The sequence below is a fragment of the Pleurotus ostreatus genome (assembly GCF_014466165.1).
Source record: "Pleurotus ostreatus strain PC9 chromosome Unknown scaffold_10, whole genome shotgun sequence".
Lineage (NCBI taxonomy): Eukaryota > Fungi > Basidiomycota > Agaricomycetes > Agaricales > Pleurotaceae > Pleurotus > Pleurotus ostreatus.
The window spans coordinates 1,388,199-1,410,982 of record NW_023503165.1 but is presented as its reverse complement, the minus strand read 5'-3'; the positions used below and the strand labels follow the sequence as shown (position 1 = coordinate 1,410,982).

Genomic DNA, 22,784 nt, shown 5'->3' with positions numbered 1-22,784 from the left:
CCTGATCTTCTGCCACACTTCACGGTCGCCTCAGATTGACCACCAATCGACACCATCGGAAGTGGATCATGCTGAACACTCCAATTGGCACCAGCTGGTCCAGAGTGTCCCCCATAGAACTTCTTGTCACCAGAGCTTGCGATCCATCTCTGCACGAACCAAACTATGCTTCTCACATCGAGGTCGCAGAATACATTAATACCAAAAAGGCCAACAAGTGCGCTTCTTTCATCCGTGATCTACCAGCTACTTACCATGCTACTGCAGCCCGCGAGAGGCAGCGATGCTGATAGCTCGCCTGGCGAACCACAGAAACCCCCACGTCGCCGTTCTCGCCCTTGCGCTCCTCGACACCCTCGTCCAATCGTGCGGCTACCCATTCCACCTCCAAATTTCCACCAAAGAGTTCCTCAACGAGCTCGTCAGACGCTTTCCCGAACGCCCCCCGCCATTCCCCGGCCCAGTCATGAGCCGTATCCTCGATCTCATTCACACGTGGAAGGAGACGATCTGCACGGATTCGCGGTGGAAAGAGGACTTGGGCAATATCAGGGATATGCACCGGTTGCTGTCGTTCAAGGGATACCGCTTCCGTGACTTCCCTCGGGCGCAACAGCCAGAGACTGCGGCCGTCAGCGTGAGTGTGCTCCTAGACTGCCTCCTCTCCCTCTCTCGCTCAATCGATGTCAGAACCTGAAATCCGCCGAGGAGCTCGAGAACGAGGACAGGGAAGCTCAGTCTGCCAAGCTGCAGGAGCTCATTCGGAGGGGGACACCCCGAGACCTTGCTGCGGCGCAGGAACTGATGAAAGCGCTCGCTGGTGCAAATCCCGAAGCGAAACCCGACTACCGCGCGCAGGCGCTCACGGAGCTCAACAAACTCGAGTCGAAGGTGATCCTGCTCAACGAACTGCTGGATAACTTCGACTCGCAGCGCGGGGAGCGGTTCGCGTCGGGCGATGCGTACGATCAGATTGCGTCGATCCTCAGCAGCGCGCGGCCGAAGATACAGAAGTGGATCTCAGACGCAGAGACGGAGGATCCAGAGTCGCTGGACACGTTCCTACAGATTAACGACCAGATCAACAGCGTGCTGAACCGCTACGACGCGTTCAAGCGGGGGGATTACTCGGTTGCGTCGAATCCGATACCAGCAGAGTCGGCAGCGGGCGCGAGGACGGCGAATGATCTGTCTCTGATCGATTTTGATGATGGTGTAAGTGGTAGCGCTCCCCCCGAAGGTGTAGACGATCTTGCTGGACTGTTCGGTGGTGGACAAACGACGTCGACCGCCGCACCACCAATTTCCATGCCATCATTCATGGCTCCCTCACAATTCGCGGGCACAAACACCTTCGGTTCACCTCACGCACAAATACCGTCGATGCCGGCGTATGGGCAACCACAAACATCACACACACCTAATCCAATAATGCTCCCAGGTACACCGAAGCCGACGATAGGGACGTTCGCGCAGAATACCCAGACACAGCCTCCCAATTACTTCGGTAACGGTCACAGCGGGACTTCCATGCCGGGAATGGGAATGGGGGGTTCTGGGTATCAATCACCGCAAACGCATCCGCATACTCAACAACCGCCGTCCTCTACCGCCACTGCGCCAGCATCATCGACACCAGCAACACAAGGAAAGGATCCATTCGCAGATCTCGCAGGCCTCTTTTAGTTATGTATTATCTGTATGTATGTGAGAATGTCGCGCTCTTCAGATACTCGAGTATTGATATTGGTGTCCCAATCCGTCGTCGTAGCCCGTTCGTCGTCTTCCGGAAATGCGGACAGTACTTGCTGGACGTTAGCGTCGAGGGCTCCACGCTTGTAGCTTAGAAATTGTGTTCAAATGGAAGCTAAAATCGAGATATTATTTGAACCTAGAACACTTGTGGCGCGACGCCGAGGAGCTTCTTGGTAAATATGGACCCACAAAGCGGCTTCTCGCGCGTTTCGCAAGCTCTTGATTCTGGTTACTTACATGAAGGTTCAACGCCTTACCCGCAGGTCAACCGACAAGATCCAGGTGTTCCCATACGAGAAAGCCAGGCAAGGATTCGATTTTATAGTACAGTTAGAGTGTCGGTTCTCGTTATATTCAAATCGCCCAAAGTCAACTCACCGCTCGGCTGGCATTATTGAACTGACTGCGCGAGCTTTGTTCCCATCTTCTCCCATCTTCTCCCCGTCCAGACACGCGTTTCCTTCAAGGCCCAACCTCCACGACAGGGGCTGGCCACGCTGCACCCAAATCTGGCAATTTTCACCGTCTTGTCTTTTGTTTTCTCCGACCATGTTGGCAACCAATCCAGCATTATTTCCTTTTCCCCTCGTACGGTGGCTCACTTCGGATTTCTTCAGCCACTCGTTGGATTGGTCGCGCGAGCCCCCATGACTCCTTCTATATAAGGTATTTCTCGTAGAAATCGACTGGCGAGTGGCGAAACCAATCCAACTGGCGAGGGCACGCACGATGTCTATAAATTGGGGGCGGTTGAGGATCGTCGTTCTCCCGTCAAAGCGCCCCCTCCCCTCCACCGCTCGCTTCCGACAACAACTTGTCCCCTCCCGCAGGATACCAGCACCGCGGATATTTCTGAGCCACCCGCCTGTACTCCGTAAATCAATTTTGTGAAGATGCCTAAAGTCTCTAGCAAACCTGTGAGTACCCTCGATCCATATACTCTAGTTCCTTGTTCTGATGTTCGGGATGGGTATCAGTCCTCAACTACCTGCGATGTGTGCTTCGCCTCGCTGGCCCGCCGCGCAGATCTAGCTCGTCATATGCGATTGCACGATAACGAAAAATCCAGAATGTGCGTCCGTCTGTCTCAGAGTATGCGACCTTGGGCTAATCGCCGTGTATGTTACAGGATGTACCGCTGCCCTTTTGACGGCTGCGGATTCGCGAACCTCCAAAAGTGCAATGTGGACACACACATTCGCGTACAGTAAGTATCCCTCCTTGATCCTCCGCGAAACATTCCTTTAATCATTCATCTTCCTATAGCAGCGGGGTGAAAGATAGACACTGCCCAGAGTGCACATTCAGCACTGGGGATCCCGGGTCGCTTACTCGTCACAGGAAGAGGATGCATGGATACGAACCCAAGGCGAGACGGCCGAGACTCGGAGGCGCCGCGAAGAGGACTGAGAGAGCCTCACCGTATCCTTCTGCATCCCCTCGTTCCCCCGCTGCGTCGGAATCAGGCCCATCGGAAACATCTGGCAGTTCCTCTGGATCGTCTGATTTATCGTCCTCGTCTTCCTCGTCCTCGTCCTCATCCTCCGCCCCATCGCCGTTGTACACCATCTCCGATTCTGATGCTCCATCTCCCTCGGACTCCACCACTCCGGCAACACCAGTGAACATGACTCTCATAGACGACTTCAGCGCGCTCGAGCTTTCTGCATTGGTGCCTTATCAAACGTATCCCTCGGTTTGTTCCCCCGTAGAGTCCTGCTCAACGATGGGTGGTCAGGCTTTTGGCTGCAGCTCCGTCACCGCAGTAGACAACTTGCTCCTCAACTATCCCTGGCAGAAAGACGCTTACTCCTCCGCCACTAGCGAGATGGGACTCGGACTTTCACTTTTCTCCCAACAACAAGAACAACTGGTTGCAGAGACCGATCTTGCCTCTCTTGGCCTCAGCTATCCACAGATTGACGGCTCTATCGCACTGACGGATATGCCGTTCACGCTTACGGGATTCGAGGCAGCCCCGGGTTCCTATCCAGTCGTCCCCACTCCAGAGACCATGACCATAGAACCTTTTGCCGATTGGCCATTCAGTGCATCGTATTCTCCGGTTTCTCTTCCGAAAGTGGAGGCGCCGGTTGCGGAGCTCTCGTGGGATTCGTTGCTCAATCTGCCTGCAACGGGGTTCAAAGACGCAGACAGTTCGAAGTCGGCGGCAATGGCGGTATTCGACGCCCAGGACACATGCCCAGCTGGCACCAACAGTGTTACTATTGACTGGGACGAGTTGTTCAGTGTCGATGTCGCTGCTACCTCATCCCAGTCCGTCTCAATATCTGATGCAACACCAAGTGATGGAGAGTTCGACTCCTTGTGCTCGACGCTCGTAGATCCTCCCAACTACGGACTCCCCTGGTCATTCTGAAATTCTCTCCGTTTCTATTTCTATTTCTGAATGCCCCAGACATCTATCCTCATCGTGATCTGACTCTCATATACGTATACATCGTCTCATCATTAACATGAACCTACATTCACATCCCCGGACATTTTACACATTATTTGTCATTTATCTCAACCACCAACCTGTAAATGTTCATGTATCTTGTAACACCAACCTTTCGCATTCACCGTGCTTTTTTTGCGTACCCTCCACACTCGGGTCGATGGTGAGAACATACTAGACGCGTCGTGCTGGCTAAGTGGATCGCCAATGGTCTCGTAGAAGACGTTCTCAATCCTATAACGAAACAGCGTTTCTGGGGCATAGTAGGCAGTAGTCAAATCCCAGTTCTTCCTTGGACGCGGAAACGAGGTATGAGAGAAAAAAGAAGTGAGACATCTTGCTCCTGTGCATGTATCAATGACTGTCACGAAGGGGCTATGGCTCACTTTGTGAATGTCGAATGGTGCGAAACGGCCATACGTAGCGACACTAAAGCTAAATTTCTCAACAATGGCCACTTTGACTTAAAGAGTTGATCATCACTGTGCTGCTGTAGCCTTACGCACGGGTGATGCTAGAATTTTCCCCGGCAAGTTTCAACTCGCTCTGAGACGATCCGATCAGGTTATTTCAGCAGGCCGCGAGGCTGCTTTTTGATGTAAAGGTGAACACGTCGAAGTACCTTAGCACCGTGTTCCATTGCTTAGGCCATAGGTTTCAACCGGACACGAAGAGTCCGTCAAACAGGCATTTGTTTCCATGTTACACCTTATGTCGCATAATGACCGAGTCGGGATAAGCATTACACTGGAGATAGAACGTAAGCCTCGCAATGCGTACTTAGCTGGTAACACTCACTATCCTGATAATCTGCTGCAAGGAGTCTACCGCAGACCCACCGGCGGCATTAGGGCCGTGCTGATCACCGTGGAAGCCGACAAGGTACTCACAGTTCCAATACCAGCTCAAGGGGTATCCGTTCGATAATTTCTTGGGCCGGAACGTCTTCCTTTGGCCCAGCCTTCTGGTAGTAGGCCTTGAAGGCCATGTACTCCACCAATTTCTCCACGATTATAGGTCTGCACCGAAAGCTCAGAGGGATTATCTCGATATCGCGGTGGCGAAAACCCACCGTTCATCTATCGGACAAACTTTTGATATACCCTCCTGGAAACTGCCTATCGATATACACTCCCATTATTGAAACTCCCTGCTAGATAAAGAAGGGACCTACTCTCCGCGTCCAGCATATTCTTCAGTGTGCCACTTGCATTGACAACATTGCGCTTCGCTAGGAAAGAAAACCCGTCGCGGCTCGTGATACGGATCCAGTCTGAATCTGACTAGAACACGCAAAATTAGGACGGTAGGCGGTAGCCACAGTAGATGTACTTGCGCTCATACTAGTAGTAGGTTGTGCAGTTGTGCAGGCCTGGTTTGAAACTAAACGCGTTATAATATAACGCGAAAGTCCGTTAACAACTTTGAAGGGAAAGCTAAGTCAGATACTCGAGGTTTGATTGTGACTTAGCATATAGCGTAATAATTTGCTAACTCACTTCGTACCCATCATCGCCTCGACCCACGATTCTTGTTCTCCAACCACCATGTCCTCAAATCGTCCGCCCCAGCTGCATCTTGCGTTGCCCACAAACACCACATCCTTCAAGCGTTCCTTTGAACAGTTTGGCTTTGACCTTGAAAGCCCTTTGAGTCAGGCGGAACCTGGAAGCAGCAGCAGTGGGACCTTGGGGTCAAGTGGCGATGGCCATGAACGCAGCAAGCGGCCACGGAGTGAGTCAAGTCTATCAGATGTGGCAGAGTCGTCCTCTGCCTCCTCACAAGCCTCCGAGAGCGGGAATTTATCGGACGGAACGTTGACATCAGGCAGTGAACTCGAAGCGCCCTCCATCCCAGCGGACCCCCCACGCCTGCCTACCCCAGAACTTGAGGACGTCGAAATGGCATACTATTTACCCACAGAGGAACCTTCCTACACAAGCGCACCCCCTGCTGCCTCCCCCCAGCACTCACCCCAGCACTCACCCCAGCACGACGAGCAATACAGAGCCATCTTAGATCGCTTCAATGCTTTTGACAGTGAAATAAACGTCTTGCGTGTTGGCATCTCCGAAACAGCACAGACGACCCGTTCATCTTCGCCGCCTCCCTCGCTTCCCCCACTTGCTCTTCCCTCTTCAGATCCCGAGACACACAACGCTGCAACAAGCGCGCCACCAAGAATTGACTTTGCACGGCCCATAACACCGCCGATGTTCTGGCAGCACGTGGACCCTACCGCTGAACGAGATCCGTCGTTTCAAGAGCGGCTAGATGAAGCTCTTCATGCGTTACGATCTTCACCGCCCCTGGCCGATGTAGAAGCGTTCGTAAGTGGGACCGAGCAAGAACGTCGGCATCAACCACAAGATTGGCCATCATATGGCGATACATCTTCAAGGGAGGCCCGAACACGAACTTCCTCCTTGGTCTCGGACTGGGTGAATCGCGACAGGGATTACGACGCCCGACGGGCGCCAAGACTCTCGACGAACGCCGGTCAGCTCTCACCTTTTCGCCTGGATTTTGATGTCGATGATACAGCCAACCAACCTAGTAAGTCTCACGGCTATTCATCGCTAGCTACCTTTCATGTTGGGACTATCGTAGCTAATTCTACAAGATGGGCTCCAACCGGTACGTTGTTCGCTCTTCGTGCGTTCAGCCGAAAATGATTACATCTGAAGACGATGTAGACGACAGTGACCCGCCTCGTAGCAGACCTCTGATTGCACAGCCGCACGTTCCCCCGCCATTGCCACCAATGGCGACAGGGCAACGGCTCCGCCACCGCAGGCCGCCACCTGCGTCAAGCTCTAACTCGCTTGTTTCTGAAAATGCGGCTGCCCTACGAAGGGATATAGCTCGTCTTGAGATCCTCAACAACATGAACTCCCAGTCTACGCCAGAGTCATCTGACGATACCTCAGGGTTTTTATTCTTGCCGTATCACGGCGACGCTACAAGATCCCTCCGCAGACCACCGGCATGGTCTTCATCAACTTTCGTTCCTTCTGTACAACGTGATCGCGAAGCGCCGTCGGTGAACGATTATCGAAGCAGCAGAACACAGGAGATTCTACGGTTGAGGGCACAAGCTGAAGGTGAGTCTCATGCACAGCTGTTATTCTGCAGCGGTGTTCATCTTCTGTAGATGAACGACGAGCCTTCAATGTTTCACCGCCAATTCCCATCTCTCCCGGGTTGAACCACCTGATGCCGGACGACGGGATTCCCTCGAGGGAACCCCCTTCTTTGCCCTCGCCGGACCTGGGCCCGGTGCTTTCTCCCATTTTGGATATTGATAACGACCCTGTTTACGACATCTCGAGACCAACGCCCTCAAGGTCCTCCGTGAGCATCAATCGAGCAACACCTCCAATAAGTGCTCCACTGCAGGCAGAATTTCAATATCTTGCCCCTCTTTCCCGGCCTCTGCATATGCCGAACGATACACGCTCAGCCCAACACGGCGACTTTCGTGACCTCGTGGACGAACTTACCAGACGGCGTCCAGCATTTAGGGCTATAAACCCAGACGATTACCGTCCAGGCATATTCAGGACTACTCTCCAGCGATACGCAGAACTCGATCGCTTGCGAAATCCTCCACCACAAGCATCTCCGCCCTCGCTTCCCCCCTTGGGATTTGAGTGGGAGCGAGAATCATCTCAGGGAAATGCTCGAACCCAATTGGTTAGTACCGTGTCCGTTGGTTTATTTTATACTAACTAGCTGTAGTCCCATGATACGGCCACGCGGCCTGCGGCTGACGGTCCAACGCAGCACTCTATTTCCGTGTCCGCGGAGGACGACTACCTCTGGCGCTTTCCAGGGCTGAATCCTACACGAAATGATGAGTCTGGTGTGAGGTATGTCGCTGCACCCTGGGCCGCTTCCCAAAGGCGACGGCCACCTCCCATTGCCATCCCCGATCGGCATTTCCATGCTCCGGGCGTTCCCAATGTCCTTGATCATGTCCCTCCTCACCAACGCCATGCTCGAAGTAGCAGTGATGTTCACGAACATCTATCTCGCCATGCCCGCTTTGAAGGTGCCCGCATTCCCCTCGAACAAGCCCAACACCCACGACACAATTACCCAGCTCCTACGCGCGGCGCAGAAGAGGGGTTGTCGATTGCCATTGAAGTAATGCAGCACGATGGGCTGAGTGTGTCACGATCACATCAGTTTATGCGGCAGCATCAACGCGAACGGGAAGCAGAACGGACAAGGATTCACGCCAACGCGTCGACAACACGTACACCTGATCCACCATTTGGGGATTACGCCCCCAATGACGTTGAAGATATCACGTCAAGATCGTACCGCTCGAGGCCAATGGGACGCCGGTATGAGTGGAGTACGGTCGACGTGCTAGACCCTTCGTCGGCCCAGAATTCGGATGCAAACGCTGACTCTAATGGTACATCACCTTGGTTCGATTTTCCTTGGTTGCTCATACGCTCTTAGTTTCCGCCCCTTCAGACAGGGAGCCACACCGCCTCCGGACGCGAGCTGCGCGTGGTCGCATACCAGCCAATCATACCATGGGGTTCATGTTTGGCCCAAGCGGCGTCCACGATTTCAGTGCACGCGCGCATAGACGGGGCAGGCCAGCTGGTGACTACATGGTGAGCGCAGTTCTCCTCGCAAGCGATTCGTGCTGAAACCTCCAGCAGAGAGATGAGGACCTCGATACTTCTTATGAAGGGTTGCTGAGTCTCGCAGCGACACTGGGCGATGCTAAACCCAAGAGCACTCCAGAACATGTTGTTGCTGGTTTGCCTACAGGTTTTTACAAAGACTGGGCCACATCTGATAGCGACCATCGCTGTCCTATCTGTCTTGACGATGTGAGTTTTCTTTATATCGAGTCCCGAGCGTTTCGTTCACGATTTCTTAGTACAAACCCTTGGACCCCGTTCTTAAACTCCCGGCATGTAACCACTGGCTGCACAAAGCTTGTTTGGAGGTCCGTGGCTATCTATGCTTACTCCTGGGAACGCCGAACTGATGATTATGGTATAGCAATGGCTTCGAGGCGCCAATACTTGCCCCGTTTGTCGCAATACTGTCAAGACCTCTCGGCCACCTGCGCCTGGAGGTCAACATGGACATTCCCGGACAGGCTCAGAACCCGACGCAAGGACCGGCCGTACATTTGACAGGGACCAGCTCACCGCTCTTCGAGCAAGGCGAGCTTGGCTGACGGTTGATGGCCCAACCCAAAGCCCAGATACAGGGCCTTCAAACACCCAGCAACACCGCCTAGCTACAAGGCAGCGCGAAGCCCTCAGGATCGTTCCTCAACGGCGAGAGCCACCCCCTCTCTTACCGATCACAGGAGCTGCCGCCGACATTGACGTCTGGGATACCTATCGCTTGCCCATGATGAGTTCTCGGATTAATAGGCCGCCTCCGTCATGGGGTGCCCTTTCCGACCGCACACGTGAAGGTGAACGACGAAACACAAATAGAGGGTCAGAGTCACCACCTCAACCGCGTGGGCCTCGCTCTCGTCTTGGGAACCGTAGTGACGACGATCCTAGGCCCTTTCAATGGTACTGATCAACTACATATTGGACAACTCGATGATGACATTAATACTGCATGTACTTTAGCTATATTGACACGATACGACTCGCTTCACGTTCTATTTGTGTAATTATTTAACACTGGTTGCCTACTGCATACTGTCATCTGTGATGATGGCTGTCACTACACTGTTTGTTGAGCACTTAGAAAATCTACCCATCCTCATAGCTTGGCAATGTCACCAACTATATTGTTTTCTTCTTTTCCAGCCAAGCGCTTTTCTCGATTCTCAGCATATTGTATCATTCTTCGCAAGACATCCACCCATTCATGCTCGCCCTTCTCACCTACGCCTCGTACCCAATCATCTGCCTCTCCCTTGCTCACCAAATCCACCCATAGTTCACGTAGCACCTCCTTTTTCTCGTACGCCTCTTTAATCCAATCGGGGACGACAACCATTCCCAGACCGTCCCGTTCAGCGAACCGATGCAACTCGTCACGGTAAGAGAATTGCTTGTCTCCTCTGCAAACATGCCACAACTTAGATATCTTCTGCGACGTGGCATCGGCGTCGATGTCACCTATTTCACGGCGCAAGTCTTCATGATGGGTGATGATATCAACGGCTTCTTCAGTATCATCAATTGCATCGGGGTTCGCGAACGCGTGTACGATGACCCGGGCTTGGGCCTCCATGAGAGGAAACGGGACGACACGCATGAGAAGACATATGAATGCCAGAGATGACGGTGGGTAGCGAGATTGGAGCGGGAAGATATGTTTTGCGAGTGGGAATACGTTGTACGTCGAATTATACGTATCCCGAGGAAGTGGGGGTATTGGAGGCGCCAGCCCAGGCTTGAGGATCTCAGGAGATAAGAAAGGGAACGAGAGCTCATAGCCAGTAGCTAGGATGACGAAATCGACGCCCTCTTCCGTTGATCCGTCCTCAAAGATGACTTTGCTCAAGTCGGCGCAGTAGGAGGTAATGCGGCCGCGAGTTTTGATATTGGCGATTTCGGTGTTGGGTGCGTTAGGCACGGAGCGGACGAGGGTCTTTGTGGTGGGTGAAGTGGACATTTCGGCTGAGATATCTCGAGCGCTGGGCCCGTCGCCAACGACTAATACCTTCGCTCCCAAATCCAAAGGATGTCGATACCATGCCGAGTGCTTAGCCTTATGCGCGTTCAGCCATAGATCCAGCCCTGGCGTATTAGGATATCGTGGGACACGATAATGTCCGTTCGCAACGATGACGAGGTCGTAATTGCTATCGTCCCCAGTAGACAGTGTTACCGTCCACCCAGTATTGGTGGAATTTCGAGCAACGTTAGTCACTGCTGTGTTGAGTTGTATGTGTTCCATCAGACCGAAGTGTTCTGCATATGAGGTGAGGTATTTCTCAACCACCGATGCCGACGGGTACATGGCGGTTGATGGTGGAAATGGGAAGCACGTAAATGCCATAACTTCAAGTTCCAACCACGGGTGTTGTTTAGCCAACGTGGACCATCATTGATCATACACATACCTGGATGCGGTAAATTCGTGGTTAAAGAATCGTATAGAGGCGTTAACGGAGGGTCATCTGTCGGGGGAGCTGGTAGCCTACTCAATCAGAATGATCAACGAAATCATCAGAGGTGAGCAATAGACTGACCAGATACCGCCAACTTCGTTTCTTGCTTCAAAAGCGGTGACTTTCCACTCGCCTGCCTTGTGCTGAGGAGCTTCCACGATGGCTTTCAGCGCAGCCAGTCCTCCCGCACCTGCCCCGATAACGCAGATCCGTTTCACCGAAGTAGTTTCATTGTCCGAGGTTGTCTGTGAGATGTCTGATTATAGTGTGCGTTAGTTACAGAATTATTTTGATTCTGGCATCAAGCTCACCTAGGAGGTCCATACTTGAGTATTTGAACGGGAGACGTTCGGGACAAGAAATGATATCGAGCCGACATTCCAGAGCTTGGATCGGGGGAGAAAGCCAAATACCGGGACAACATTAGGTACCCCGTTGCCGGCGGCGGAGCGTGCGCGTTGAGTCTCGCGCGTGAACTCCCGTCAATGCATACTCAATAAGCCCTCAGCGGACCATCCGTGAAGTTGGCAGGTCCAGTCAGATAGTAGCCCCAATCCGCTGGTTCTTACGTCTGTTCCGCGGTGTGCTCCTAGAGCTATAACGGCAAGTAATGATCATGAACAATCTCCTAATTATAACAAACATTTATTCCTCTACTCAAGCCCGCACCGCATGAATCGTGTATTTAACCTGAGGCATACTTCTCCGTCCACTCTCGGCTCACTCGCTGCGCGTCTTTCTCGTCCTCTTTGTAGTGCTTAGCCACGTCCGTAGCGAGGGGGTCATCGGGGTTAGGTGCGCTCAGCAGGGCTTGGATGGAGAGTAAGACGGTCCGGATTTGGAGGGCGGGTGACCATTTATCTGCAATTGACGGGAGATGGAGTTAAGGAAGTACACTGCGAGTTAGATCCATACCCTTCAATATGTCTAAGCAAATTCTACCAAGTTTATCTAAAGAGATGCATAAGTGAGTGGCAGCGCATAATAAGAGCGCAGTGTGACGAGAAAGCGCACCGATATTGGGATGATATATCTTTGTCAGAAACCGAACCTTCGGTGGTGCCATCGGGTACTCTTCGGGGAGAAAGAGTTCGAGGTGGAAGACACCGCCTATACATCCAATCCAAGAATCAGCATCGCTAGCTTCCTCGCCACGCCCAACAAAGCAAATCTGCAATCAAACGCACTTGAGAACGGGCTGCCATCAGGACCTTGTATCGTCACATCAAAGTACCGCAAGTTGTCTTCATGGGGAGCAGCGGTAATCCCTGGAGCCGGATCTGCTACCAGGCGTTCTGTTTCCTGGATCGGGCGACGAGGCAAACGTTAACGTTGATGGCTTTAACCAACGATTTCAATAATTAAGGTAAAGTGTGCCATACTTTGATGATCCGCTAACATCGTCCATCAGAATGGCCGTCATATAAGCAAAATGTTATCAGCTTACCTTGGGGAGAGCCATTGCTCGTGTGAGTAGTGGTGAGAGTTTGAAGGAGGATGACTGACTCTATAGGCTGCAGATGAAAGGCGCGTTAATCAAGCGGTAGTTTGGTTGTGTTTGGACCTAGGGTCACTGAGAGATGAACATAAGTTTCAGATTAGATTAGATCGCAAGTGCGTAGCCTCTTCAAGCTTCTGTGGTTATCCAGAATCTCATTGATGTAGCTCACTACCATAAGTTGCCTCAAAGCTACCTACACACTCACACTCTCGACTCATAATCGACTCAGAACCCCGTGCGATACGGTCATGCAACTCTGGCCTACGCGAGGCCAAGAAATAGAAAGGGAACGATTCACGCTCGACGCTTGTAGGTCAGTTCGACTAATATATATAACTACCTCAAAGCACATTATAGAGCAGCAGACATATTCGATTAGGGAAACGTCTCTTGGGCTATCCAACGCAGTCTTCGAAGTCACCAACATCATTGATCCTCAGACTGCGATTACAAAGGGCGCTTTCGTATTGACAGGTGAATGGGATGATTAAGGTAGTGAAAGCAAGGCGAAGTCCATTTGCCGGGGTTGCTGCGTAGCGAAATGCTTGCCAGTACTGCGGCTTCGACGCTGCGGTCATCAACAGCTTTGCATCCGATCATGAAGTCCATTCCGGTGCATCGCTGCAGGCTATACATGGCGGCAAATACAGCTATAGCTGTAATGCTGTAGAGACTTCTTCAGTACAACTAGTACAAGTATAAAAGGGATACGTGGACAAAGCTGTCTTCATCTGCTCAGCTTCGCCTTCGTCCCAGAGCATTCAATACTCTTCCGTAACCCGTATTGCCCCTGCACCGAAAATGTTCCAAAACGTCAGCAACTGCACATTGAATAGTTGCACCATGAACGAACTCTCGGGGCACCAGGAAAATCACTTCACCACCACCAACGATCATCGCACAAACTGCAACAACCAGCGGACTGTAACTACGGCGAATTCGCATAATAGTCCACAGAAGAACGAATTGTTGGGTGCGATCCTTGGCGATGTCAAGAAGATCTGAGCAGACGTACTAATCCTTGCATTTTGAACCGTAGAAGTCCCTCAGGCGGATGTCCTCTACGAGGGTTTACCACAAACGAATCAAAACGGCCGCTCTCCCGCTCGATGTGAGTATCCATTTGTCAGCTACACGGAGACTTGCTTACCAGGTATTAGACGAAAGAGAGAGCATCCAAGGCGGTAACCTCGATGACTTCGACGACATGAATCAGCAGCTCGGAGAAAGCCCACTGCTACCTACGCCAGACAGTGTTACTGACCTTGCCTACCCCAATTGGCAGGGTCATGGAAACGGAGAAAGTATTCCCATACCAATTCACGACCAGATAGAGGAAACACGGCGAATGTCGGCGTGGCAATCGTTTCGCAACACCCTCCGCTCGAGGTCAAGCGGGAAAAGCTCACCATCCGTCGGTCGTTTCGTGTTGAATGCAGAGGGCGCGTGAATTAGACACAGCGTTATAGTCGATTGTGGCTCGTTGAGAGTATTGGCACTCACTATGAACATTCCTTCATCCTTCTAAATATGCACATTTTCGCTACCTCTAAGACCCCTAAATGAGTGCCTGCGCTGGGCTAAGAGCAATAGGCAACTCCTCGGCCCTCCGGTCGTATCCTACACGTACTTGAAGCCCTGTGGCGGCCAATGCTACAACGTGGGTATTCGTGAGACATTCTGCAGCAACATCTGCAAGAGAGCTAGAAGACCGGTGAAGACAAGTCGCCTTGATGAGCAATTTTAAGAACGGACCGAGTACTATTCCAAGTACTTTGTTTTTTGTAAGCAGAAGACACCGAACGACCAGCTTCCTTCCGAAGCAACCGCTGATTGATCATATCTGATCGGATTAAAACGCTTGGTGCCGTCATCTTATGCAAGGAACCCGTTGTTAACTTGCTCCATGTTGATTATCGCCGTACATGGCTTAGTGATTATCCTGCCATAGTACGAGCGAGGAACGCACCAGGAACTGCTGAACGAATAATCGACCTTGGCGGAAGCCACAGAAATGAATGCCCCCCCTTGCCTGTAATAGTTCTACACGAGTCCATGTCGGCTGACGATTCACCTATTCCTGTTTGATATCCCGGACCAGATCACCGGGGTAATGTGTTGGGAATAGTCATCCAAACACAGTACAGTAATCCCCGGAATGTGAACTCGTTTTGCCCGGCGACAGTGGATCTGCTGAAAGAGGCGGTGGTGCGGCGCTGTGCATATGGGGAATCAAAACTGTATGCTACGGATATAAAGCTTGACAAGGTACCAGGAGATGAAGCTGATATCTCATCTCGCCTAATCCCTTCCCCCTTCCTCTGATTCTAAGGACATTATGATCAGCGAGGACTTCATGACGAACTTAGCAACGAGGAACGCACTTCTTTTGATCACCGCAATATCCGTACATCTCTCCTTGTCACCACCGAACCCCCCGGTCGCCCTGCAGAAATGCACGGGAAGCAAGACGTTGTTCGAACGCTTCATCCAATACATCACCTTCTGCTCCAAGGTACGCCTGCCCAAGATAAGCCATCATCGCTGGACCGGCTGACCGGCTCACTAGGCCATGACGTGGCTGGGAGTCATACTTGACATCGTCGCTTCGAGCGTCCTATTCGCGCAGCCCACAAGCCTCGTTGCATCGCTATTCTGTCCCGAGCCGCCCAGACCCCTCAGCACCATGTGGACCGTGCATTCGGGGCTGTTCATCGGCTCTTCCATGGCATTCCTGGCAGCTCTCCTGCGCCTCTGGTGCTTCCGAACAATGGGCAGAATGTTCACATTTGAAGTGACAATTGACGCGAAGCATGAATTGATCACGGGCGGGCCATATGCGTATGTGCGGCATCCGAGCTATACGGGAGTGGCGATGACGTTACTCGGCGCGACGCTGGCTTTGTGCTCCCCTGGGAGTTGGTTGATGGAATGTGGCGTATTGAGTCGTGGCGGGATACTAGCGCTAGCGTTTTGGATTGTTAAATGTGGATATGCCGCCAAGGGGACGATTGCGCGGCTGGGAATAGAGGACGAAACCCTGCGAAAGACGTTCGGGAGTACATGGGATGAGTATGCGGAGAACGTACCTTATCGTTTGATACCTGGGGTGATTTAACGCTCGCCCCCAGGAGGCGGAACTTGACAACTGTAATTATTTATAGAGGCACCGAAAGACGGATGTCATTGCATATACTGTACAGAAATGTATATTACACCAAAACCATATGTAATGATAATGGGGACGAGCTGTAGATGGGCAGTGCTTCAGTCGACGAACCTCAGAAATAGCTTCCAATCATACGCACTGAGACCCAATAATATTAAAATCCAGGAGACAGCAAGGATAATTACGACGGCGGCTGTGATTACGACTTCTGGGAGCTTGCCGTATCCATATAGGCCAAACTAGCAACGAAATCAGCGACGGCTTGCCAGTACCCGGGCTGGACACAGGTATTATCTATCATATCCGGCCGTGAGCGCGTGAGCGGCAGCCCGGGCCCACAAAATTAAGGTCACGTACTGTGATCGCCGTCTTCGAATTCGATGAACTTCGCCCTTTCAAGCCCAGGCTTTGTATTGTTTGAAGAAGTGGTGGCATTCCCCTTTCGCTTCTGCCCACGTGAGGCGACGATTTCCCAAAGTTGCCGCATATGCTCTTTGGGAACGACTTCGTCCAATAGCCCACTGAGCATGAGAATTGGGGTCTTCGCGGGTATCAGTGGTACTTTTGAGGCTGAATCCCATTTCTGGTGGCACAGGAAGGAGAAATGCTTGAGTGCTGGCAAAGCGTGGGGAATGAGTCGAGGCAATGATAGGAAGGTATTCTCTAAAATTAGGGCATTTATCTGACATGCGGGGTTCATATATTCATATAGACACGATGAAACAATACGAAGGTGGCTTACTGAATCAGGGTTACGGCTTGCGAGATCTATGGAAACCGCACCGCCTATTGATTGACCGTACAATACCTATGGGAGCGCATCAGTAATTCCATGTGGAAATAGAACATAGTGCTCACGAGTGGGCATTGCTGCAGCACGGGATCTGACTTGACAAAGTCTAATGCCGCCTGAGCGTCGGTACAAAGTCCTTCCATGCCAAGGTAAGCAGGTTTGGGCTTAGGTAGACACAACCTTCAACATACCTGCTTCAGAAGGCTCCCCGTCTGACTTTCCATACCTGAGGTGCGCGGAGGTAAAGAGACATGACAAGACCGAACTTGCAAGAAATGAAGCTACTCACCCACGATATGAAAGCATCAGGACGTTACAACGCATCCTCAGGAAGAAAGTTTTGGCTAACGGAATGCGATGGCCGTGATTACCGCCATTGCCGTGGAACATCATCACGAGCGGGCGACTAGCTCGAAACTGCTCAATGAATGGAGTTAGGATATGTCAGATGCAGAAGGCGCGTTCATCTGGCTGTGATAAAGAACGCAGCTGACAAGTTCTGCCAAGATCTGGATCAATGTACCACGAAGGGCCATCTGAACGCAAAATGACGCTTGAAACGCATGGCCGGCTCAACTCACCTGTTCATCCGTTTCCCGTCGATCAAATGCAATTTCGGCCGTTTGGGGGTTGTCTAGCACCTTCGATTGGAGTAGTAGATAGCTTCTCAGTGTCACTCCATCCGGTGTATGCAATACAAGGTCTTCGTAAGGAAGTCCGAAGTCTGAGGGTATAGGTACGTCTGCAACGGCACATTCATCACTGAGCCTGCGCCAGTACACCAAAAAGGAGGATACGCACCTGTTCGCGAGCCAGGGGGAAAGGCAGACGGGTATATCAAGTAGTTCTGCCCGTACCACAACAGCCCGGCTCCTGCATAGAATGAGCAGTATGCTCGCCGACAATAATTGCCGGCTACGACCCACCAACTGTCGAGACACCAGCAGCGGTAGCAAAAGCACCCTTCGGAAACCAGTCAGTGAGCGGTTCATGGCGAATGAGGTGACTGCTCGCGTACCTTGGCAAAAGTTTCGAGATTAGGAAGAATATTGGACATAACGTATTCGTGTGGAAGGCGTGGCCTAGTTTCGGTTTCGGACTTGGTGACAATGAACCCGGCGCTTAGGATCGTGGGACTCTTACTACAGGGGACACTCCTATCCAATGCTATTTTCGAAGTCCTTATGACTTGAAGTCCGCAGATTAAAATACGGTGAACGTCAAATGTGGAGAGTTGTGTGTCGCCAACATTACCTGCGTATGCCTTTAAATCAACCTCAAGTGTTCTGATCAAAAGGATGTAGAGTTGGCGCCCACGAAAGGGGTTCTATCTATCATCTATTTTGGATCAGGTGCGGTTACCGACGTTATGCACTTAACAACGTGGTCACTGATTTACGATGGCGAAGTAAGTGCATGATCTGGAAGTCGTATGCACAGGCTCTCTCGTGTGCGACCAGCGTAATGATTCCGTTGTCACAACAACTCACTTCCACAAAATATTATCCAACAAATCGACGATGAGGGCGGCCTGACGGGTACCAAGATGATTTGGTGGGCAAGGAGCCGGCCGTGTGACAGCATCGTCTTCCAGATCCCAGATCTCCTCTAGAGTCTGGAGCAGAACACGAGAGTTTCATCCAGGAGACACGAAGGTTAACATGATCGTTCTTCCAGTGACACTGTCAGACTTCAGCAAACAGCCGTGCGTCTGGAATGAATCCACTCTCACGGCCAACATGATGGACCGTTAAAACTCCCGTTGTTCTGCCAATGTGTGATGGATACAAGATAAATATGCAGATAGAGGCTTCGACGCACTGATATATCATGAATCCTTCATTCCATGAAAAGCGGGAAGGTAGACTGTGATTAGGAAGGCCTGGCGCGTCGATTGTTCATCTATCAAACATGGCGTTTTGCAGACAAGTGCTTGTACTTATCCGACTGCATTGTCATCAATCATTCCCTGCCTCGGGTTCTCTCCCTAATAATACCATGTATCCTTGAACTCAATAAATGACGGGGGTTTTTGTAGGTTCTGGTCACTGATGGGGCGTCCGTGCGCCCATGCAGCTTTCCCGGGAAGGAAGGTACTTTCACGGTGCGCAAATTACGTCTATCTGCTGCTTAGCCCTAGGCCGCTGGCTTTACACGGAGTGGTGTTGTTTATGACTTGTGCCAAAGTAGCCGTGCATTGACTGATAACGTATCCAGTAATTTACACCTCTGCCACCCCCGGGCTGTTTGAAGCATACTTGAAGCTGCTTCAACTCCATGCGATGTCAAAAACGGTTGGGTGCGGCCGCGAGAATCCCCAAAAGTCGTCAAACATTCAACCGATGCACTTCCTTGAATTAAGTAAGAATGATAGGCGAGCAGGAGTTAGTAAATTTTGTGAATTGGTGATTGCGTGATGTGCTTCGAATGCCGTAATTATAATTAAGAAACAAAATGATGAGCCGAGTTTGTCTTCGCGTACGTGTTTTGCCGATAGTTAAGTATTGCGTTGCTGGTCGACTCGTCTTCCAACGATGCTTGGATAGCACAGGAATAGCCTCAGAAGTACCACTTTTTACGTTGGGTAGAGCCAGTGCATGGGGAGATCGTGAAGGCGTCAGGGACGGTCAGTGGACTTGGCCGTAGAAATTTGTTCAAGCTAGTCGATTGTAGCGGAGATTTAAAGTTACTTCCGAAGGCGCCCACAACTTCGCGCCCACGACGATCATCCATTGCGAATCAGGCCAACTGACTCAACGGGCATTTACTGGCGGTTCAAACTCAGTAAAAACGAAGGTGCGGGATAGGTAAATTGGGCACCAATGTATGACTATTTGAATATTTCCGTGGGAATAAAAATATTGATTTCACCATTTGCGAGCCACTGAGGCCCTGTACATGGTCCATACCGCCACTCTAATCACTTGGGATGTTGCAGAGTATCTATACATTGTATTCTTAGGTTGCTCTATGGGGGGACAGTAGATTTAGGCAGTATTTTCAGAAATTTCTCTAAGCGCGCATCGGGACACATTTTCTCCCACACTCTCTTTAATTACCACCAAACTGTGACTATCTGGTCGTGATTTGGTAAAATAGAGACCGGTTCAATACTATTTGGAGACATGTGAGCACCAAACGTTCCCAAATGGAGACCGATGACCACCAACACGTTTTTACTGAGGTTCAAACTTCAGCGAGCTCACGTTCAAGGGCACTCGTTACTTCTGGGCTCTGTAGTGACTCTTCTGGATCGTGTTTACGCGTCTGTGGTTCAAGTTCTGGTCTGTCTGCACCTTGGATGAACTCGCAAATCCGTTGAACAGTCTTGGATACTGGCCATCGAATCGGATGCTTGGAAAGATAAATTTACGAGTGTTGGTTTTTTTTGGCTCTCCGATCGCTCGACGCGACATTTGGAAATTACTGGAATGGCTTTACAATGTTGCTACCTCAGGCCTCAGGACTCAGTCTTGTCTCGAACTGGAATACTAGAGAGGCAGCTCGCAACCCGATGAACTGTGCTGTAGCCAAACCGTGCGCCAAAGCTGGCATCTTCATGAAAACGTTTCGTATTATGAAGGCTTCTTTCCGCGTTTACCCACCCTGGCACGGAGAACTCGCTTCGACTTCTCTTATGCACTAAAGCGCTTGCTACACAGGGTCGACCTCTGCATGCTTCGACCGTTGGTTTATTCGCGTCCCATCTTACGTCTCCTCAGCTACGTCTCAGATTCACAGACCGCCTGGACCTAGGAAAGCTGGTGCTACTATGCCGTTACTAAGTATAAAAGGACGACTTGCGAAACTGAAGAATACCAACGAGCTCTTCGTCGTTTTCGCCTTCTACTTCGTTTCATTCCTCTCCCTCTCTTAGATTTTCATCTACCTTCCCCACAATCTTTACAACAACAATGCCTTCCTTTGGACTCCTCACCGCCTTCGCCTCCCTCGCTCTTGCGACATTCACCTCGGCCGCTCCTGCCCCAGGTGGTGACCACCACCATCACGACTACTCACTCGCTGAGGTCGAGGCTGTTGTCGACGCCGTCGTCAAGAATGTTAACGTCGCAAACGTGAAGCAAGCTCGTCATGATCTTGCGGATGTTGATGCTGTCGCCCTCGTCGGAGCGAAAAACATTAATGCCCTTAACGTCCACCAGGCTCGCAATGATGCCATTGACGTTGAAGCCGTCGTCAAAGCCGTGTTGCAGAATATTAACGTTGCCAACGTCCACCAGGCCCGCGATGCGAATGTCGCTGATTTGACCGCTGTCGTGACTGCTGTTCTTGAAAAGATCAATATCTTGAACTTCAACCAGGCTCGCGATCTCATCGACGTCGATGTTATCGCTGACATTATCTTGAAGCACATCAACGTTTTGAACTTCACCCAATCTCGTCGCGACGTCGTGGACATCGAAGCTCTTATCAAGGCTATCGTCTCTGATATCAACGTCCTCAACTTCAACCAGTCACGCCAGCTTGGGGGGGATCTTGTGTCTCTTGACTCTGTACTTGCTGGGCTCGCTGGGGCCAAGCGTGATGGCCACGATATCGATCTTGCTGATGCCGCGGCCATCGTGGCAGCCACTTTATCGAGCGCCAACGTCGGCAACGTTAACCAGGGCCGTGGAGAGCCGCGCAGCCTGCCTGCCATACTCATCGACGTCACGGCCAAGGTCACTCCTGCTTGCCAAAGGCTCGGTGTGTGGTTTCGAGGTTGTTGTCTATTAGGATACTAAATTGTCCTTTGTAGGTGCTCTGGTTGATGTCGACATCTCTGTCGAGGTTGTTGGTGGCATTTGCAAAGAGATCTCGAATGTCCTCGTAGAGGCCACGGCCGAAGTGAAGCTCCTCGTTGGCCTTCCTCTCGACAAGGTCCTTTTCCTATCTGGCAAGGTGTTGGCCCTCGTCGACGTTGCTAAGCTCGTCGCCGACCTCCTTTGCGTAAGTTCTGCTGTTTTCGGTTGTGTATGGTCTATTTCAGAACTTATTCTCATCCTTAATACTAGCTTGTCTTGGGTGCCCTTGCCGCGTGCTTGAAGCTTGTTGCTGCCGCGAAGGTTGCTGTCATCTTCCCTCTCCTCTCCGCCGTTGGGTAAGTCAAATCACAGTCTCGTCGCCGGCTCGACTTCTAACGTAGAGCCCTTTGCTTAGTATCCTCGTGTGCAACTTGGTTGCTACGATCTTCATCGCCGTCCATGGCCTCCTTCCTTTGGTCCTGGGCTTGATCTGCAAGATCGTTCCCGCTCTCTTCCGCCTCAAGCTCTGGGCTTTCGTGGCCGTTCTTGGTCTATAAGTGTAAGTATGGGATCGTTCAGTGATATTGTCATTCTCATGCTCCTTCACAGTCGTGCCATTCGCTCAGAGTATCATTACTTAGCATAGCCAAGTATTCATAATAGCACAATAAAATTCCTTCTCGACGCATTTCATCTTCTTTGCCGAAGTGTTTTCAGGTCATCCTCTGGTTTGATGACCAGCTAGCTTACCGACTTACTTTCTTCTTTAAGTGGCGACCCTTGGGAGGTAACAGTTCAGAACCAGTGTTGTTGCACCTCCCTGGTGCGTGCTGTCGCGGTGGAATGCATGGTAAACAATCATATGGAATGAAACCACTTGTAGGTGTTGCTCCACAGCCGATATACACTTATTAATTATGACACTTTCAGATTGGAGCGGACCCTTCGTCCATATGGTGGCTTGGCACCATGATCTCAGTTGATATGCCGAGATTTTTAACTCCCTGGGTACTTGTCACGTTATCTGTCGACGTCCGCCAAAGCGCAGCCAACTGGGAAATCGTTATAGTAGGTTCTTTTGGGCAACCTTCAAGGCACTCAAAACTCACAGGCGCTGCTGATTTACCATGTACATTGCTCACAGCTTTGAATCGGCCTTTCGTGAAGGCGATCATTTCGACGCGGCGAAGTAGTCATTGAGTCATCAATGCACGATGTTGTTCAATACTGCGTCCGACCC

The 22,784-nt window shown here is 51.3% G+C and overlaps 9 protein-coding genes across 9 annotated transcripts; 6 read left to right on the top strand and 3 right to left on the bottom strand.

Moving 5' to 3' along the window:
- Positions 1-68: 68 nt before the first annotated feature.
- PC9H_002224 (uncharacterized protein) lies at positions 69-1,686 on the top strand (the record flags this gene model as incomplete). Its single annotated transcript, XM_036771866.1, has 3 exons — positions 69-217; positions 268-637; positions 691-1,686. The coding sequence occupies 3 exons, from the start codon at positions 69-71 to the stop codon at positions 1,684-1,686; spliced, it is 1,515 nt and encodes a 504-aa protein (XP_036626487.1).
- Positions 1,687-2,648: 962 nt separating this feature from the next.
- Positions 2,649-4,135, top strand: PC9H_002223 (uncharacterized protein; the record flags this gene model as incomplete). The annotated part of the gene is made up of 4 exons (XM_036771865.1): positions 2,649-2,672; positions 2,733-2,827; positions 2,885-2,962; positions 3,022-4,135. The coding sequence occupies 4 exons, from the start codon at positions 2,649-2,651 to the stop codon at positions 4,133-4,135; spliced, it is 1,311 nt and encodes a 436-aa protein (XP_036626486.1).
- Positions 4,136-5,763: 1,628 nt separating this feature from the next.
- On the top strand, positions 5,764-9,787 carry PC9H_002222 (uncharacterized protein; the record flags this gene model as incomplete). Its single annotated transcript, XM_036771864.1, has 9 exons — positions 5,764-6,772; positions 6,800-6,853; positions 6,904-7,320; positions 7,371-7,912; positions 7,958-8,642; positions 8,690-8,850; positions 8,899-9,072; positions 9,123-9,191; positions 9,248-9,787. The coding sequence occupies 9 exons, from the start codon at positions 5,764-5,766 to the stop codon at positions 9,785-9,787; spliced, it is 3,651 nt and encodes a 1,216-aa protein (XP_036626485.1).
- Positions 9,788-9,976: 189 nt separating this feature from the next.
- Positions 9,977-11,660, bottom strand: PC9H_002221 (uncharacterized protein; the record flags this gene model as incomplete). The annotated part of the gene is made up of 4 exons (XM_036771863.1): positions 9,977-11,226; positions 11,289-11,365; positions 11,418-11,592; positions 11,648-11,660. The coding sequence occupies 4 exons, from the start codon at positions 11,658-11,660 to the stop codon at positions 9,977-9,979; spliced, it is 1,515 nt and encodes a 504-aa protein (XP_036626484.1).
- Positions 11,661-12,021: 361 nt separating this feature from the next.
- UBC13 (Ubiquitin-conjugating enzyme 13) lies at positions 12,022-12,798 on the bottom strand (the record flags this gene model as incomplete). Its single annotated transcript, XM_036771862.1, has 5 exons — positions 12,022-12,197; positions 12,252-12,287; positions 12,351-12,446; positions 12,524-12,638; positions 12,784-12,798. 5 exons carry the CDS (start codon positions 12,796-12,798, stop codon positions 12,022-12,024), a joined length of 438 nt encoding a protein of 145 aa, XP_036626483.1.
- Positions 12,799-13,638: 840 nt separating this feature from the next.
- PC9H_002219 (uncharacterized protein) lies at positions 13,639-14,287 on the top strand (the record flags this gene model as incomplete). The annotated part of the gene is made up of 3 exons (XM_036771861.1): positions 13,639-13,810; positions 13,877-13,948; positions 13,998-14,287. The coding sequence occupies 3 exons, from the start codon at positions 13,639-13,641 to the stop codon at positions 14,285-14,287; spliced, it is 534 nt and encodes a 177-aa protein (XP_036626482.1).
- An 888-nt stretch (positions 14,288-15,175) lies between these two features.
- Positions 15,176-15,955, top strand: PC9H_002218 (uncharacterized protein; the record flags this gene model as incomplete). Its single annotated transcript, XM_036771860.1, has 2 exons — positions 15,176-15,352; positions 15,407-15,955. The coding sequence occupies 2 exons, from the start codon at positions 15,176-15,178 to the stop codon at positions 15,953-15,955; spliced, it is 726 nt and encodes a 241-aa protein (XP_036626481.1).
- Positions 15,956-16,205: 250 nt separating this feature from the next.
- On the bottom strand, positions 16,206-17,856 carry PC9H_002217 (uncharacterized protein; the record flags this gene model as incomplete). The annotated part of the gene is made up of 10 exons (XM_036771859.1): positions 16,206-16,300; positions 16,364-16,688; positions 16,749-16,814; positions 16,865-16,935; positions 16,991-17,025; positions 17,089-17,216; positions 17,381-17,541; positions 17,601-17,672; positions 17,726-17,762; positions 17,818-17,856. 10 exons carry the CDS (start codon positions 17,854-17,856, stop codon positions 16,206-16,208), a joined length of 1,029 nt encoding a protein of 342 aa, XP_036626480.1.
- A 2,857-nt stretch (positions 17,857-20,713) lies between these two features.
- PC9H_002216 (uncharacterized protein) lies at positions 20,714-22,101 on the top strand (the record flags this gene model as incomplete). The annotated part of the gene is made up of 4 exons (XM_036771858.1): positions 20,714-21,506; positions 21,559-21,749; positions 21,815-21,900; positions 21,960-22,101. The coding sequence occupies 4 exons, from the start codon at positions 20,714-20,716 to the stop codon at positions 22,099-22,101; spliced, it is 1,212 nt and encodes a 403-aa protein (XP_036626479.1).
- Positions 22,102-22,784: the final 683 nt, after the last annotated feature.